This window comes from Ruditapes philippinarum, unplaced genomic scaffold, assembly GCF_026571515.1.
Source record: "Ruditapes philippinarum isolate M1 unplaced genomic scaffold, ASM2657151v2 ctg2732_1_1_1_1, whole genome shotgun sequence".
NCBI classification, from domain to species: domain Eukaryota; kingdom Metazoa; phylum Mollusca; class Bivalvia; order Venerida; family Veneridae; genus Ruditapes; species Ruditapes philippinarum.
In genome coordinates this window covers 155181-172284 of record NW_026861313.1, presented here as the reverse complement: position 1 = coordinate 172284, position 17104 = coordinate 155181, and the positions used below count along the sequence as shown (strand labels likewise).

Here is a 17104-nt window from a genome sequence, read left to right as displayed (position 1 = left end):
TTTTGCCATTCTTAGACCGATTTGAGTGAAAAGCGTTGCGACTCGTATCATATATTGGATATATTTTACAACTAACATTATTATTCTGGAAAAATGGAATGACCGAATGAGATGTTATTTTAGACAGGTTATTGTTATAGAACTACATCAAACTGAATATTTATCTAGAAAAAATATTTCAAGTACTGTTAAGCCAAAACCCCTCAGTGGAGTCACTTTAAACGAAATTATAGTACAACAACAAAATCAACAACATAATATGCATTATGATTAAACTGTTCATCCGATAATGGCAGGACCACGAGAGCATGACTGAGAACATTCGGGTGAGTAATCCCTTGCGTCACAGAATGTTGCGTTACAGATTATGTCTAAGCCTTCGTCATTTGTTAGATACTCAAAGTCCGTGAAGACAAAACTTGTTTCATGCGTTGACTGAGAAATAATGTGTGTACTACTGTCGACCTCGCAACTGTAACGATAAAATAAAAACATTTAAAAAATGAATACAATAATCTGCTAAGAACGCCTTTGATTTTCTGTTATTCTCGTGGAAACTTGAAAAAAATAGACACCTATTATTGATGAAGCAGAATGGCCAGTTCATGTATGCAACATATGTTTCTTACTCTGTTAGTAAATGGTGGGAAATTGGTTATAAGAATAGTAAATGTTATCAGAATCTGGAAACAAAGTGATCCCTCGGAAGCATTAATCACAACAAAATTACAAGAGAATTGCAGACTCGGTTTGATTGAGTCTGTACATGAGGGATAATGAAAATGTGTAACATCCCTCACGCCCCCTAGCACCGGCTTGAGCGGTACTCAATTCTCATAACTTCAGAGTTTGCATTAAAATATTTCAAAGTTGCACGTTGATGTTAGATATTTTGCTCTCGAAAATCATATATATTTTCAATGATATATATCTTGGTATGATAAACTTTAACTGCAGAAATGACTTAAAATCTAGGAAATGCTTGCCTAATGAATACAAACACTGTAAATTGGAATCGTTATCACCTACTACAGATAATGTTTTATTGGTTCTTTCTCAAAAATTAAACTAGCAGTAGTTTAATGACCCTTAGTACACATACTGTGATTACAAATAGTACGTAGGGGTTTAAACGTAACTTATCTACTATGTGTGCTTTTAAGCATGTTAATGTTATATTTACAAAACAATTGTGAAGCATTTTTATATATATTTGTTTACATAACAAACTTGAGTTTATTTTGGCTATAAATGCAAGGATTTTTTTAATAATCTAGAGGCATTTCGCTTTAAATACTTTAAAAGAAAGACATCAAATATAGCATTTACCCATTGCTTATTAATATGATATCTTTATCGTTTTTTGCATTGGCGTTTGGTTTTGTGAAGCACGTATGAAGTCGCATCTTTGTATTCCAATCGGGAATATTTGTAGAAACCTTCACATACACGTCATCCCCAACATGTATGTTACTGGCCTCTGGAATAATGGGATTATGAAAACCCCTGTCACTATAGAGCTGCACGGTGACATTGTAATGCTTCACATAAGTTGAATGGTGCGTCTCGATGCCGTGATGTAAATGTGACGTCCCTGTTCCACCTCTAATTACGTCACATTCCACAATGAACGTCCAAATATGACGTCTAATGAGGAATGGTATCACAGGATCAAACATCACGTAAAGTAATTTGTTGCTGTAAATATGCGTTATACTTGAAGTCTGAAAGTAAAGTAAAATACTGATTGCACATCGAGTCTACATATATACAGTAGCATATTTATATACGTATCTTTCTGGTAAAACATAGTTATGTTCAATACTAGAGGAAATTTGACAAGACTAGTTGGAATAGATAGCTGACAATGTTTGTTTAACCGCTATTTATCATCTTTTTGAAAATAGCAATTAAATAACAATTAAATATAAAATCATTATTTCAATACTTTATTTCAATTTTACAATGATGATCTTGATCGTGAAATCATTCACATTTGGACTGGTATAATACAAAATTAGCTTATCTGTAATCATATAAATATTTGTATGTATTCTTATAACATTTATATCTAAGTTCCGAAATATATGAAGATATGTATGTTAATTTCAGATAAGGTGCGCTGCAAATGCACAAAATAATGACTTCCTATGTTACGTATGGCAGCTAATTCACATTTTATTCAGTGTTATGATTCTAATAAATGTTTGTCAAATAACAGATATACGTTTGCTGAATCGCTTTTCAAAAGAGATAATAAAAATTCGATTATTCTTTTAGTTGTTCTTTATCTCTTCCGACAGATAAAGCATTGCATGTTTGAATAATGTAAAATAATAAATGTATAAAGTAAATGTAAGTGTGTTCAGTTGAAATATAAACAGATACATTGTATACATGTTATTCAAGATAAAGTTCACCATGAAGTGATTTTTTTTACCATATCTGCAGTTTTACAGCTATTTAGGTCATACCGGAACTTCAGAAGAGACCCTTCCAGCTTTCCAAGACATTTAGCTTTTCCCAGGAAAATGTCAACGGGTTTAATGGCTGGATACTGCGCTTGCAGTATGTTCATGTCGACTTCAACATCCCATTGTGAATCGGAACATTTAACTTGAACAGCGTCCTCAACAGATCCTGTAACGACATTTTATGAAGTAACTTCGACGTACCGAATGTACTTTCAATGATTTCCAAGTTACGATTTTATGATTTCAACTTTAATCATGCATGGTTGGTATACAGAATCTATTAATTCAAACACACACATTTATGTTTTAATAATTTCAATTTTCTGAATGATTTAAGGTTTACACTTCATGAAGGAATTCAAGATACAAGCTTCATGTAATGAAATCAGAATTCGTAAAATTTAAATCGTGAGTTTGTTAAAATGAATGCGAATGCAGAAACAATGTCCCTACTTCTCTTTAGTAGAAAAAAATCGTTATCTATATACAAAATGTATATTCACCAATTTCATTAAAAGTAATAGTATCTTTATTTACACCTCATCAATGCATATACATGATAAAAACATCCATGTATATTTAAAAACAAAATATACAGAAGCAAAGATTGAATATATATATCCGTCTTGACTTTTCATTACAGTTTTTTTTTCAGATTCATATTGACATTTTAAGATAATATCCATTCAACAGTAATCATAAAATGCATGGTTGGTTACCTACCACTATAAAACAAACAAAAGTGGACACAATATAATATAAAAACTATAAATCATTCTGACTGTTTCATGTCTATTCTTTCAATTTTTTTGTGGGGTCTGTTTGTATTCTTACGACTGATCTAAAAGAACAATGTATGTTTTGATGGCCATATTGATAGCTTAGAAATAATAAAAAAATGTACCAATTTTTACACAGGTGCCAGTTTTATCACTAAGTCTTTGGAATCCCGGAGCGCATAAGCATGACGAATTTCCCAAAGTATTCACACAGATTTCTGTACTTCCACACACTCGAATTCCCCTACTGCATTCATCAATATCTAAAATATAGTGAAATTACTGTATTGACAGCTTATAATTACCCTTGCATTTTTGCATGATAACAAAAGTCATAGCGATTATCTAAATTTACATTATATACTAATTTTGAAGTAGTAATTGGCAAAAATTGACAACAACCGAAGGGAGTTAAAATTATCGCGTTATTTAATAGACACAACAATTAATCAATTTCAAGCTGTTTTCCTTTCCTTATATGAAGCTACCTGGCTACTATTTCAGTTATGAAGGAATTGATTTAACCTGAATCTGTATACAAAAATCTGATAATGTTCGATATGATTTAAAGTTAAAGTTACAAAATACATTGATAACATATCACACATATTACCATCACATGAATAGCCATTTCGATTTAATTCATATCCATTGAAACAGCTACATTTAAACGATCCGTCATTATTTGTACAATTCTGCTCACACTTGTCAGCTCCAGCATAATCAACACTGCATTCGTCAATATCTATAAGAATTAGTTTCGTAATTTGTGGGAAGTATAATAGAATTTGTTAATAGAATATATTAGATTTGATAATTCTTAGATAACTTTGTGTTTATTTTCTTTCTGAATTATTGAATAAAGCTAACGTTTAAAACATCATTTAAATTTAAAAGATTATTCAGAAACATACGAGATGAATGTTTTATGGTACGGCAAGGCACTCACAAATATATATCTTTTAATGAAACGAAATAAGTAATAACCTGAAGCATTTAAAACAATAGATCTTTCATTTCCAATCTTGTTCATGTTAGTAAGTAATATATTTGTGAGCATTTGAAATGTTATCCTGACACAAGTATGTCTACATATTTCATTTACATATTAAGCAATTGGTATTTGTAACAACTTCATAATCAATATCATATGGGCATAAATAAAGCAGTCTCTAAACAATGCGCATGTTGTTTCAAATAATTTTGAATATGTATTATGAAAATACCTGTGCATATCTGATTATATCCAGGCATCCAATGTTCCCTTCCCTTCGGACAAGGACCGCATGGCCACGAAGGATTTGATTTGTAAACAATCACATTACAAATATCATTGTAGCAGTTAAAGTTAGGACAAAGATCTATGATATCTTCGCAATACAATCCGCTAGTGTAGGCTGGACAAATACATGATGCTTTAACCACAGTATCTGAATAAAACGTCGACTAATAGTTTTATTCGTGTAGCTAGTGTATGCAATATCTGGATAAAATTGTTAGGAATTTAATAGTTTAATTCATGTAGCAATAACGTTTTACTTCGAACTTCAAGTAAATGGTACTATTTCCAATTCTCTCTTTTTTTATTTTTATTCATTTTTTATTCATTTATTTTAGTTTTTTGGGAAATGAAAAGTATAAACAAAGTAAAGAAGCAAACAACTGAGCATGATTACCTGAAGGATAGTCAGTAGTACCATTAAATGAACAAAACGAAACTTCACTACATCCACAGTAGTTGATTGAAAAACTGAAAACACAACTAGCATTTAATGTGTCGTATACGGTGAATTTTATGCCTGTGTATAAGTCTCGTAAACCAGTGCCAACGTTCCATGTAAAAATTCCATTGTCTGAAATACCAAGTATACAATAGTGATATAGTATAAAAAGCAGGTAAATCAATATTTTCTCTTCTCTAAAAACATCGTGGCTCGGATTCGTACAAGCGACCTCCTGCTGGCAAGCGCATGTAACAACTCTCTAAACCACTGAAAACTGATCACCAAAAATTTAAAGCCATGAAGTAGTTGTCAGATGTTTTGTTTAAAGCTACTAAGGTAGTGGTGCACTTAGCCTTTATGTATATTTGACACATTTTAATATTATTCCCGTCAAAATTGTGAAGTAAAACACAATAATTGTTTTGGTTAATAATTTTTTGTTTGGGGTGTTTTTGCTGTTTTTATTAGTTTTGTAAAAAGCAACCAAAAATCACTCTGATTTAAATCTATTTTTATTTTAATGAATAAAGTTTATTCTGAATAAAAATATTAATTACTTATTGTATATTCATTCCTTGATAAATTTGTGGTACTTTCGAACACGAGATTTTCAGGGGGTGTATTATCATCGGTAACATAATCAGTAAGATTAATGGTCCATGTTGAGTGAATATTGACAGTGATTATGTCTGGAAAGTTTGGTGATACAATTGGAGCTTTATTATCTGAAGTAAATAAAACGAAATACAGGATAGTTATATAAATATATCAATGGACGTCTTTCAAATAAGCTACACAGTAAAGCATTATGCATAGGTAAATAATATAAAAAATATGAATTTATTACACCATACAGTTGTAAGACAAATGTATTCAATATTAAAAATTTATTAAGAATTAAAGATACTAACTATCCAGGATTCTGAACTGACTGACTCTACATTTTAATACAGAATATTTCAGAGTGTAATGTAAAGCTCGATAGTAGCAATTGAGTTTTTTGCGATGTACTTCAATCAACCCGCAGAAAAATGTCGGAACAACTCCGAGATACTTTATATTTATCACATAAGCCGCAGCCGTAGTGTGTAACAAACGCATTTAATAAAACCGATAGTACAATATTGTAATAACACTTTGACATGAGGTCATTTACGTTGTATACAATAATAGCGTAAAAGCACGCTAATATTAGTTTTACACTTCATACACCTCCATGAAAAATGACGCTAAGCTATAAACCGTTTTCATTTTAGGTATGTGATAAATACAACATTATATCCGTGTAGATTCAATACTTGATTTATTGAATTATTGCATACAACAATATTATACTCACGTGAGGTACGCACAATATGATTTTATTTAACTCGTTTAATATATTTAGTGTTAAATCTACATTCATTTAATATCCTCTTATGAGTTATGTATTTGTTGTTGTACATGACTACAAAGTCGAAACAGATAATTCATTTGTAATGTTGATCACTATTTCACCTTTTTGATAAAAAAAAGAATAATAAATTACTCAATATAGGCGCGTTGTAGCCAACCAAAACGGTGTCATGAAAGTCGAAACAAAATCTATTACATTATTTATACAAAAATGTATAAACAACAGTAATCATAAAAAGAGTTACCCGACTGTACATCATAGATTCTCTAACTTTAAAAAATCTTACGTTTTTCTCTTCTGTCGTAAAATATAGATGGGTTTTGGTTGCCTATTCACGATTTCGATAAACTATAAATGGACTGAAAGATGTGCATGAAAATTCTGGGTCTCACACTTCAGAAATAAGAAACAAATTATAAAGTTAAAATATATGATCATCAATAAAAGTTATCATTGCGTTTGTAAATTCAGACTTTCTGTGTTAATTGGAGTTGTATTATTTGAAAAAAAAAATATTACGGAGAATTTCCCATTTGTAATGTGTTGCATTTGCCTTAAGCATTACATCTAATCCAAGGCTATAATCCCCTGTCCTTGCAATAGTAAGAAGGCACTGTTTATTGTGTTCCTTATTCCAATAATTTCTACAAGTTTTGTTGAAAAGTGTAATATTATCTGGTGGAAAGCTTTCGAACAATGCTGTCAGGTTGCCAAGTTTGTCTTCAAGGAACTCTGGACGTGTATGATATGTGTTGTAAATTGTAAAATTTTCACCAGTCTCATTATACATGAAAACACTCTCCGACTCATTCTGTAATGACCCTAGCAATAAATAAACAAAATGAAACATGAAAAGTATGTGGTTTCATCAAACTGAACTTTTGTTAATTCCTTTCTGTACGTCAAATCACATTCAAATGTAGAATTATTGAAAACCTCTTATTCACAATACCCATAACAGAAAACGTAAGATCAATGTTCATTGTATAACTACGATTTATAGTATGTTATAAAATACGAATGTCGACAATTGATTATCTTCTCACATCACAATACCTGGTGATTTTCATGATAATTGATCATCATTCTGACACGTAGTATAACTATGGACACATACTAATCACATAAATAAACTTAAATGATGTTAACTTTTATGATAAAAATTTAAAAAGAAAAGAAAAAAATTTACATGTTTCCAATTTATCACCTCCTGTAAAGTCAACGAGTAAACTAAATGAAGTCACAATATCCGCCCGAGAATACAATTGGTGTCTTTATAGTGAAATATAAACATACAAACATGCTCATTAACAACAAACATTCAGTTGATTATTATTTACTTAAAATATAGATATTAATATAACTGCTCTGTTGTAAAGTGTTTATGACATTTTTAGATAAATATATAATATACATCAAGGGTGCGTTTCACTAACGTACTAACGTTATTGTAACTCGAGTTTGAACGTAACTTCTTTCGTAAGCAGAACTTAAAGTATTTATTTGCGTTTCTCTAAACTTTCTTAGCCACGCATTTGCGTAAGCTTAAACGTAAAATTACGCTCCCTTATTACTGGCGTTAATTGCACGTTCTGTTTAGTGAACTGCAACTAACGTATATTTACGTTTTGCGTAAGTCCAAATGTACGTAACAAGATACGCAAAACTTACGGAATGATAGTGAAACGCTCGCCAGAATCTTTATAAATCAGAATAATCGGAAACAACATACATGATTCGCCAAATTGAAAGAATGATAATGCAGAAGCATTTTCAGAAACATTTGTGTTGTTTCTCATAATGTAGAAACCGTCCTCCCGATGTCCTGCTAGACCAGTGATGTTTGTTATATTTGCCCTAGAGTCTTTGATAATTTGTACACTCAGGAAATTGTCAGTCCCAAATACAAGCTATTGTTGAAATACAGAAAAAATGGAACGCACGATTAAAAAAAATTTTCTTTTAAATTTCAATTCAATACAAGAACGTGTAAGTTTGATAAGTAATATTGAAAATGTATTTAGGTAACCAATTGTGGAACAAATAACACAACAATTCATTTATTGGAACTAGCTAGCATATGTGTCACTTAAGGAGGCATGCTCCAAAAAAAGGGTCAACCTTAAGATCGCTTTACTAGCAGGCGGTCATTTTAACAATCCGACAACTAATTTGTTATTCAATCACACATATCACGGCATTGCAATTTAATTTAAGAAATTCAACAAAATTATTACATTATTTATAATACATAGTGATACATATTGTGTTTCTTAGTTATACTCACATTAAGCTGTCAATATGCATATCTTGTAATCTATCAAAACATTCGACGTTTATTTTAATGCAAGTGTTTACAAATAACAAAAATGTTTTGAAAAAAAAAATTGAAACAGTAATTTCATACAAATACCTGTTTGATATAAGATTTGAAGCCACAGTTTTGTATAATTATTTTACCACCACCAGCTAACACAAAACAATTAGGTCTTAGAGGAAGTTCGCAAGGATAAGGTCTTCCATGTCCTAACAGTGATGACGCTTTACATTTGCTGTTATATATACCATTCCGAAAATATCTGATATCATCTGCTTCCCGATCATAATGGAGCTCTATTTGCTCGTCTGACGTTTTATCCTGGAATATACATGTACAAAAATAAACGAATGAAAGATATTGTTAATATTTCTGTCAACATTTAGTATCGCAAGTTTAACAAACATAACAATGTAAAAGTACTTTTATAGATATGCACATCCGACTGAAAAATACGTGTTTAATGTCAATAAAAAATAATAAAAATAAATTTCGAATATGACAAAACTGGTTTGCAACATAGACACATTAACACGTTAATTCTATATTAAACAATGGACGACTCAAAATGAGGGGATTGATCAGTGTGTTATGATTTAAAAGGTGAAGGTTTTAACAAATACTGTATAATTTTTTATACATTTATCATCCCACTTTAATTTTTTGTAAATGCAGTAAGCTTATCAAACCAAAAAGAACGCAGCATTGCAAACTGAATTCATTTAAAGCGTGCATTTATTTGTACACATAAAATGTGCAGGTGCAGATACATCAGTGTTCAGCAATTTTAAAAGACTTGTCAGGATTTTTTTTCCTTGAAATAATATCGTAAATAGATGATATTGAATGATTAAACAGTGAATTTGTAGAACGAATTGAATGGAATCATATAATGCAAGACTCTCTGGTGAGCATACGATTGCTTTCTTCCACGACTTCAATAAATGTAGTATTGAATCTACTCGAATATAATATTATATTTATCATATATCTAAGTATGAACGATTAACTATTAAAAATAGTCATTTTCCGTTGGCGCACTTTTAATGTGACGCTAATATTAGCGATCTTTAACGCTACTTTTGCATATAATGCAAATGACGTCATCAGTGTAATACAATTGTTATGAAATGGGTCTATTACACTTCTGTGTCGTGATTTAAGCGATAAGTTGTAAAAAGCATCACTGGTAAGTAAGGGTTATACTTACTAGTAAGGCAAAGGCAGAAAAATATGTCGAATCAACGTTTCCCATCACAACATATTCTGTTCTAGCTTGAATTTCAAAATTTCTAAAATGAAGATTGAAAAACAAATATACTTTGTCGCTCACAATGCCATAACCTTTTTTAAAATTGTCTTTAATAAACATAGCAATCCTTTGTCTTGCTGCAAAAGATTGGCACTTTGCTGGTGGCCCTGTGTTACTGGTCCCGTGTTGGGTATGCGTTCCTTGAATGATACCTTTCATTGTTGATTTGTGTTTCATATTTTGCATGTTGTTGTTGTTTATTGTTTTGTTCTTTCGCTCAAACGAGGACAAAAGTCAGATGATTATATTATAGTTTTAAAAGTATATTCAAGATAGAAATGTTTGATTTTCATATTTATCAAGCATCAGTGTTAAAAGAAAATTACCCGAAGATTTCAAAAATATACTTGCTACAAATTAAGATGATACTGATCAAAATACTATATTTTTTTATTCATTTGATGCCGATCACATGAATTTTCTTTGCTTCTATCTTTTATTTTTCAAAGAAAATATGTTTGTTTGATTTCAGCTAAAATTTAATTGTCATCAGAACATAGCATATAAAATGTTATTTCATAAAATTCTAATCTACACATTATCAATCAGTCAAAAACAACGCCTGTGAAATCACATTTGCAATAAAGTAATGAAATATTGATCTATTTATGCAGGACAAACATTGTTTCAATGAAATATTCGCTATAAACTAAATATTGTAGAATCAAAAAAATAAATACAGAGTAAAGGTAAATGATAGTAAATCTAAGACTAGAAGTATTTATATCTCTACAATAACTTCTGATTATTCAAATGACGTTTAGATGAAGACATGTTAGTAGTCATAAGATTTAACAACTCTAATTATAGTTAAACGTGGACATTTCTAAATTAAAATACGATTTGTATGTTTTACAATCATAGATTTTTTTCTTATATATACACGCTTCTCAAATACCAAAGTTTGTCCAAATTTTAACATAACTTACCATGTTCAAAACGTTTATTTAAATAATTTTTGTTTTAACTTTTACTAATTATCTCTAAATAGGTTAAACTACTTACTTCCCATCTGTCAGAAATACATATTCACCATGGCCATTAAAATCATATTTTCCTCCATCTATTGTTTGTATGACGGGATCTCCTGATGAAATTGCTGAACATCACACGATAAGTAAAAATAACACATACTAAAATTGCACATCATATTAATATTATTTTGTACTAACACGGGACATAACAAATTATCAATATCAACTCAAAATAAAGTACTCTTTCCTTTCGTTTCAAGAATATTAGAACGATGGACACACCTTCTATCCTCGAACCTCTTGTCCCTTTTTCATTGTTAAAATAAATTGTTCATATAGCAATGGACTTGTAAATCAAAAGAGTTTTATGAAAAGTATATATTAAGTGCAAACAAATTAACAGAGAGAGTTTTGTAATAAACTGTTTGCTTGAATATTGGTTCTTTGTTTTTTAAATACTAATAATTCTACTATTCACTGAATCTTTATCTTTAAACAAAACAAAAATACTTACAAACAACTGGCGGAACGTAAGAGCTACAATTATCAGGTGAATTCATTTGGTAGAATGACTCACAAGATTCCCTTAATGCATCTGATCCGTTCGCACAACAAGTGTCATGGGCTTGTTCAATGTAATCCTCTCTTGTCTTGAGGAGAAAATATCCTGCCCCTGGACCATCTACAAGTAGTTGGCCATTTTCGCTGCAAACATATTTGACCTATAGTTTCTTACCAGTCTCTAACCAGTTATAACTGAGAACAGGAACGGTCTGGAGTGAATTTTACGAAAAAAGATTTCTCGGTTGAGTCACATAATTAGGATACGACCGTGATCTGGCAAAGTACATCACCATTCAAAGATCAAATTATAAGATAATGTTTTGTTAAATCGATCAAAATACTGAAAACTAATCCTGGCTACATTACATTATCAGTGTTTACTTTAAAGTAACAATTTTATAAATTTGTAATGAAATTAGGAGTTTTTCGTTTCCGGTATCAAGGTAAAAATCTACTGCTCATATTTGAAAATAGAACTGAGTTTCAAAAGTTTTTTTTATTTATGCATTATTCAATGCTTAAGTAGAAATTGATTTTACAGAGAAAAAAATGTTATATTATCATGTAAAATGTTTATAATATTTCACGATTATATTAACAAATATTTGATATTTAATTTGGAGAATTTACAAAATGGCGCAGTTTATCGGCAAATATTCTGAACATTATTTTCTAAAACTTTTATCCTTTATTCACAAGTTTGAAGATTTTTTAAGAACATCATGTCGTTAGAATTTTCATATTTGCTCTTGTTTTTAATGTTCGCCCTTTCCTCGAACACTTACATAATTTGCGTAAAGCGAACTATACTTAGTTATACCGAGACATGTTTAATTGTAAGAGAAGAGTTTACATAGCACGCTTCCAAACCATTCTATTTGAAAGACTCTGTTGAAATATAAAAACTTATCCTTAACCTAGGTCCGGAATGTAACTTTATTTTTATTCTTTTTCAACATGTATTGAATGTGATGATACGTACCAACAAGACATAACATAGGTCTGAATCAACAGATACTCAATTTATACAGATATTGTTTCCCTACGAGCAAATCATAGCATTAATATACGCAAACAATTATTTTTAAACAATATATTAAAGAACATAACCTGTAGCAACAAACTTGTTTAGCATCATCAGAAAAGAACCACTGTTTGTAACAATTATTCTTCTTTTCAAATGTGTCGTCAATTGCAATGATCTGTTCTATACAAGGACATGATTCTGTCCTCGCACGTGCTGTGTTGATGAGATCCCGCGTTTCGCTATCAGTTATAAATCCTTGACATGAAAGGGCATCTCCAGCAACTACTGAATAAGTAATAAACATTATATAAGGACTGTGTATAAAAGATAATAAAGCTGGGGATTTCTATATTTTCAAATTTATGTATTATTAACGTAATAGACTCTATTATGTTCTGCTAAAAAACGTATCCGCTCAATAATAAGAGGATCGGATTAGCAATCTGGGGGTTGCTGGTTGGGCGAAGCGTAATTTTTCTGATTCAGAAATCATGTGGATAAGTGTTCGGGCATTTGCAGCAAATTTGGGTATTTCCTGGGAAGTTATCCAGAAAAACCGGTATGGTGGTTTGACTGCCGAAATATGACTAAAGAATGTGTTAAAATCGTAAAACCCAGAACAAACAAACAACAAACTATAATGAGAGTAAACTCATGTAACAAAAATACTTCAATCTATTTTTCAATTTAATCTATGTCAGTACAAACACAGAAGAAAACGCAATAATGACAATACGAATGTTCATTAATTGTTCGTGAATTGTACCTGTCTTTTAGAAAAAACGTACTGTAAAATGACATAAATGGACAATACTTTAACACATTTTACGATTCATTGCATCAGACAACTGTTGTACTTTTTTCAACACACACTAAAGTATTATATATCCGGAAACAACTGGTGATCAATATTACTTTTTACAAGGTAAACCAAATGATATTAGTGAAAATCGTGTAATTAGAAAAATAAAATGATTTTAATTTGAAACTGATATATGAAAACACTTTTATCAAATAACACATTTTGGTCTTATACAAAATCCCTCACTTATTTTATATCAATTTGTTGATTAAAAAATCACTTAATTTTACTATATTGAAGGAAATATTGACCTTGAGATATTTGGTGCACTATTTCCGAGCACGTTAAATGAGTTATTAATCCTTTTCCATTTTACTATGTAAAAATAATATTAAAATAATAAATACAAATGTAAATTATTAATAAAGAAGTTTAACGGCTTGAATTAGAAAACGTAAATAAAAAAGATGACATATAAAGGAACGAATATCAATCATAATGAGACTTCAACTTACGAACAAGTTGAAAAAAGGAACCTCTGTTCTACTGTGATAAAATGTGAGCAAACGTTTTCACTCACTCTGCATATATCGTCCGGCTCTAGTGCAACTTCAGCATCAATGTATTCTAATATGCCTTACCTTTTGATCCTCCTGAATGTTTTGAAGTCCACAATACTAAAGCTGATAGTATAATTAATTGTAGATTCATTGTCCTGGGTATACACTCATTGCAAATCGTATTGCTAAAGAAAGGTTACTTATATTTATACGTATCTGTATTTCGTATAAATAGAGTCACTATAGAACTAAATTCTTAACTTTGATATCCTACCACTTTTTTGTTTTACATTATTTTACAAGCACATAGTTTTCTGAACTATGGACTGAAACCTTTGACCGCACAGTAACAATTGTCGTTCGTTTCTTCTTTTTCTATAAATGTGAAGATTTAACTTTGATATAAAGAGATAGTGCTATGATTACATTATTTGAAGTAGAAGAAAACACTTAAACTAAAAGATACGATGAACAAAAGAGCACTTAAGAGTTTCAAAAAGAAGATAAGTCATAGATATAACCAACAGGACAAAACGTGTTTTAACAACTTAATCATACTTTGAACAAACATGTTTCCTTTGATTATCATCAATTGTAGTTATTGCAAAACGTTAGCAATGTTCAACCTTGTCATACTTATGAATCGCTAAACCCTTGAAACAGATTGTATTCAACGAGTTTTGGAATCATTTTGCGGCATTTGAATTTCAATATATTTATTTAAAAAAAGGTTTAATAGATTTAAAAATCGATATATTTTAAAAACGAATGTAGAGTGAACAGCAAATAGCATAACACGAAAACACGTTTTTAAGCCCCTGTGAATTTAATTTCAAATTGATAAACACTAAACGCATGGAATAAGTATACACATATTATAATGGGCCCTTAAATCATTTATTTTTAATTACCTTTTCTAAAATTTGAACCGGTTGATATTGTTAAACCATTGTACCTCTAACTTATGTTTACAACATTTTCATGAAGTGAGTGTAGTATTTAAAAAGGAATATATCCACTTGTTTAACATATTTTCGACCCTGTACTTACTGTTGAGAATTGCTGCCATTTAAGATTTTGTTATAAATGCCTCTGTACCAGGCAGAAAAAATGACATTCCTTAAATTAAAGAGTGTAATAGTTATCTGCTAATTTTCCATATGAAATAATGCATAAAGATATTAATATGCAACAGGTAACATGATAAAAACATGTGATTTCTGTTGTTTTTTGTTGCCGTTGCTGTTTGTTTGTTGTTGTTGTTGTTGCCATTTTAAGGTTTTTTGTATTTGCTTTTTTTTTACAAAATGTAAACTTTTCGAAAGTTTGACAAGATATGCTTACATAACTGAGGTATTGCTTTTATGCATCGTCTGCTTTATGAACGAAAATAGATTAAATGACTAATACATGTACAACTTAAGTGGTAATGTAGCCCAAGAGGACGACTTAGAAAACTTACAAACATGTTTTTTATGTTGAACCTTTATCATCTTAACTGCCCACAGGTACTTAATATGCATTATCTTGATTAAATTAAAAGCATTTTACTTACAAAGTAATTTAAAATATAAATTATTCAGTTGTACTTTTAAAACGATTGTATCACGATCCGTATAGGTATTGGCGTAATTGAGTTTTCCTTAGTCATATATGAAAACTCTAATATGAAAATGCATTTGTTGTAAAGACGATTCTCATTGGGTAATCGTAACTTTTTTTGTAATTTGAAGTATTGCCATCCAAGAAAACAATGAGTGAGTGTTTTATAAAGCATTTTGACAGATATAAAAGCCATAGAGAAAATATTCAGCTCAGTTTTATTCGAACCACAAGGCTATATTTTCAGCCAATGATATCACTTATATCACAGCGGTTATAGGCTATTTTAAACTTTATGTACTTCAAACTGTTTTTGTGGGTTTATTTTCTCGTTTTCTTCCTGCCTACTATCGTAACCATATTTGTTCATGCTACTTCACTTAATTTAAAGTCTGCTACATTATTTGAAAACTGCTTTCTTCATGTGAGTCATTATGATCCTAGGAGCATCGGCATTCTGCATTGTGTAGACTATAATTTTATTGCAGGGAAAAACAAAGCTGTAGAAAACAACACAAGAAATATATAAAAAGTAACATGTACATATTAAAGTGTTGAGATGCTGGATATTAATACATCTTTCAACTTCACCATTTTGCTAAGGTTGTTTCCTTTTATCCTTATATCAATACTGTACAACCAACCTTAAGTTACGCAGCCTAGTTTATAAATGTCTGTAGAAATTGTAGATCTGATCTCAAAATAAACATGTTTTAAGGTCCGCCCCATGTTCTCACTATAAATACATACAATTTTGACAAGACGTGTCACAAGGTTCAATAATCATCGCCCCATGAACACTTTTGCCGATGTTAACTACTGTAATTTTAACTTTTGTTGAATTCCTCAGCCACGTTTTACGATGTGTTAACGATAGTAAGAGTGTATAGTACCATTTAAAAAACAAATTCAATTAAACAAATACGTAGCAATTTATATTGTGCTATATTAGAGAATGATAATGATGTTTTAACACACTTATTTTAGGTTCAACTCAATCTCGTAAATCTACATTTGTCATTCTTTTTATTTCTTATGTTTAGGGTTTCGAAATTTTACAGTAACGACTAGGGAAACATGTCGTCAACTAAGTGCAGTAATGTGTCATCTCTTATCAAATTTAGTAAAATTGGTTAGTACATCATTTCAAACAATTTTTGTTTTGCCATCTATTTACTGATTATCAGGCTTTTTAATCAATGACATTTAAAGTAATTATTGCCTTACATTGAAAGATGCATTTATCCTGTGAATTTTAAAGTAGGAACTATTTAGAATATATTGTCATACGTAGCTTACTTTGATACGTTTTTGTAATAATCGTGAAGAAAGGAAATTTCGAAAACAGCTGCAGAAAATATAGAAGTATTTCACGCATCTTACACAAATGCACAGAAATACACTTTGCTGTTATTATGTGATGTTGTTTCTCTTGTTGATCTGTCTACTCAATGTTTAAGCTATAAATCCCTGAACACTTTTAAAAAGATACAGTAAGAATAAACTATTTCTTACCAAGCTTACATAACAAATCATATTCCTTCTCGTGTTGTGTTATTGTATGAAAATCGTG

The 17104-nt window shown here is 30.3% G+C and overlaps 1 protein-coding gene across 2 annotated transcripts; it reads right to left on the bottom strand.

Annotated features, from left to right (window-relative positions):
- Nucleotides 1-14291, bottom strand: LOC132715206 (mucin-like protein). 2 transcript variants are annotated; one of them, XM_060698194.1, is made up of 16 exons: nucleotides 14011-14291; nucleotides 12651-12852; nucleotides 11491-11681; nucleotides 11008-11101; nucleotides 9901-9982; nucleotides 8787-9011; nucleotides 8106-8283; nucleotides 6893-7195; nucleotides 5535-5702; nucleotides 4930-5106; nucleotides 4480-4683; nucleotides 3867-3998; nucleotides 3379-3516; nucleotides 2441-2640; nucleotides 1330-1724; nucleotides 1-472 (listed from the first exon to the last, which is right to left on the bottom strand). In XM_060698194.1, the coding sequence occupies exons 1-16, from the start codon at nucleotides 14078-14080 to the stop codon at nucleotides 280-282; spliced, it is 2952 nt and encodes a 983-aa protein (XP_060554177.1). In that variant the 5' UTR covers nucleotides 14081-14291; the 3' UTR covers nucleotides 1-279. The 2 variants fall into 2 exon arrangements, with proteins under 2 accessions (XP_060554177.1, XP_060554178.1); XM_060698195.1 differs by having other exon boundaries at nucleotides 12651-12849.
- Nucleotides 14292-17104: the final 2813 nt, after the last annotated feature.

Excerpts from the sequence above, each read along its gene's own strand:
- LOC132715206 (XM_060698194.1), bottom strand. The coding sequence starts at position 14,080 with ATGAATCTACAATTAATTATACTATCAGCTTTAGTATTGTGGACTTCA. Across the intron at positions 11,102-11,490 it reads TTACGTTCCGCCAGTTGTTT|CAATTTCATCAGGAGATCCC; the intron begins GTAAGTATTTTT and ends TGTGATGTTCAG. Across the intron at positions 5,107-5,534 it reads AAGGAATGAATATACAATAA|ACAATGGAATTTTTACATGG; the intron begins GTAATTAATATT and ends TTGGTATTTCAG.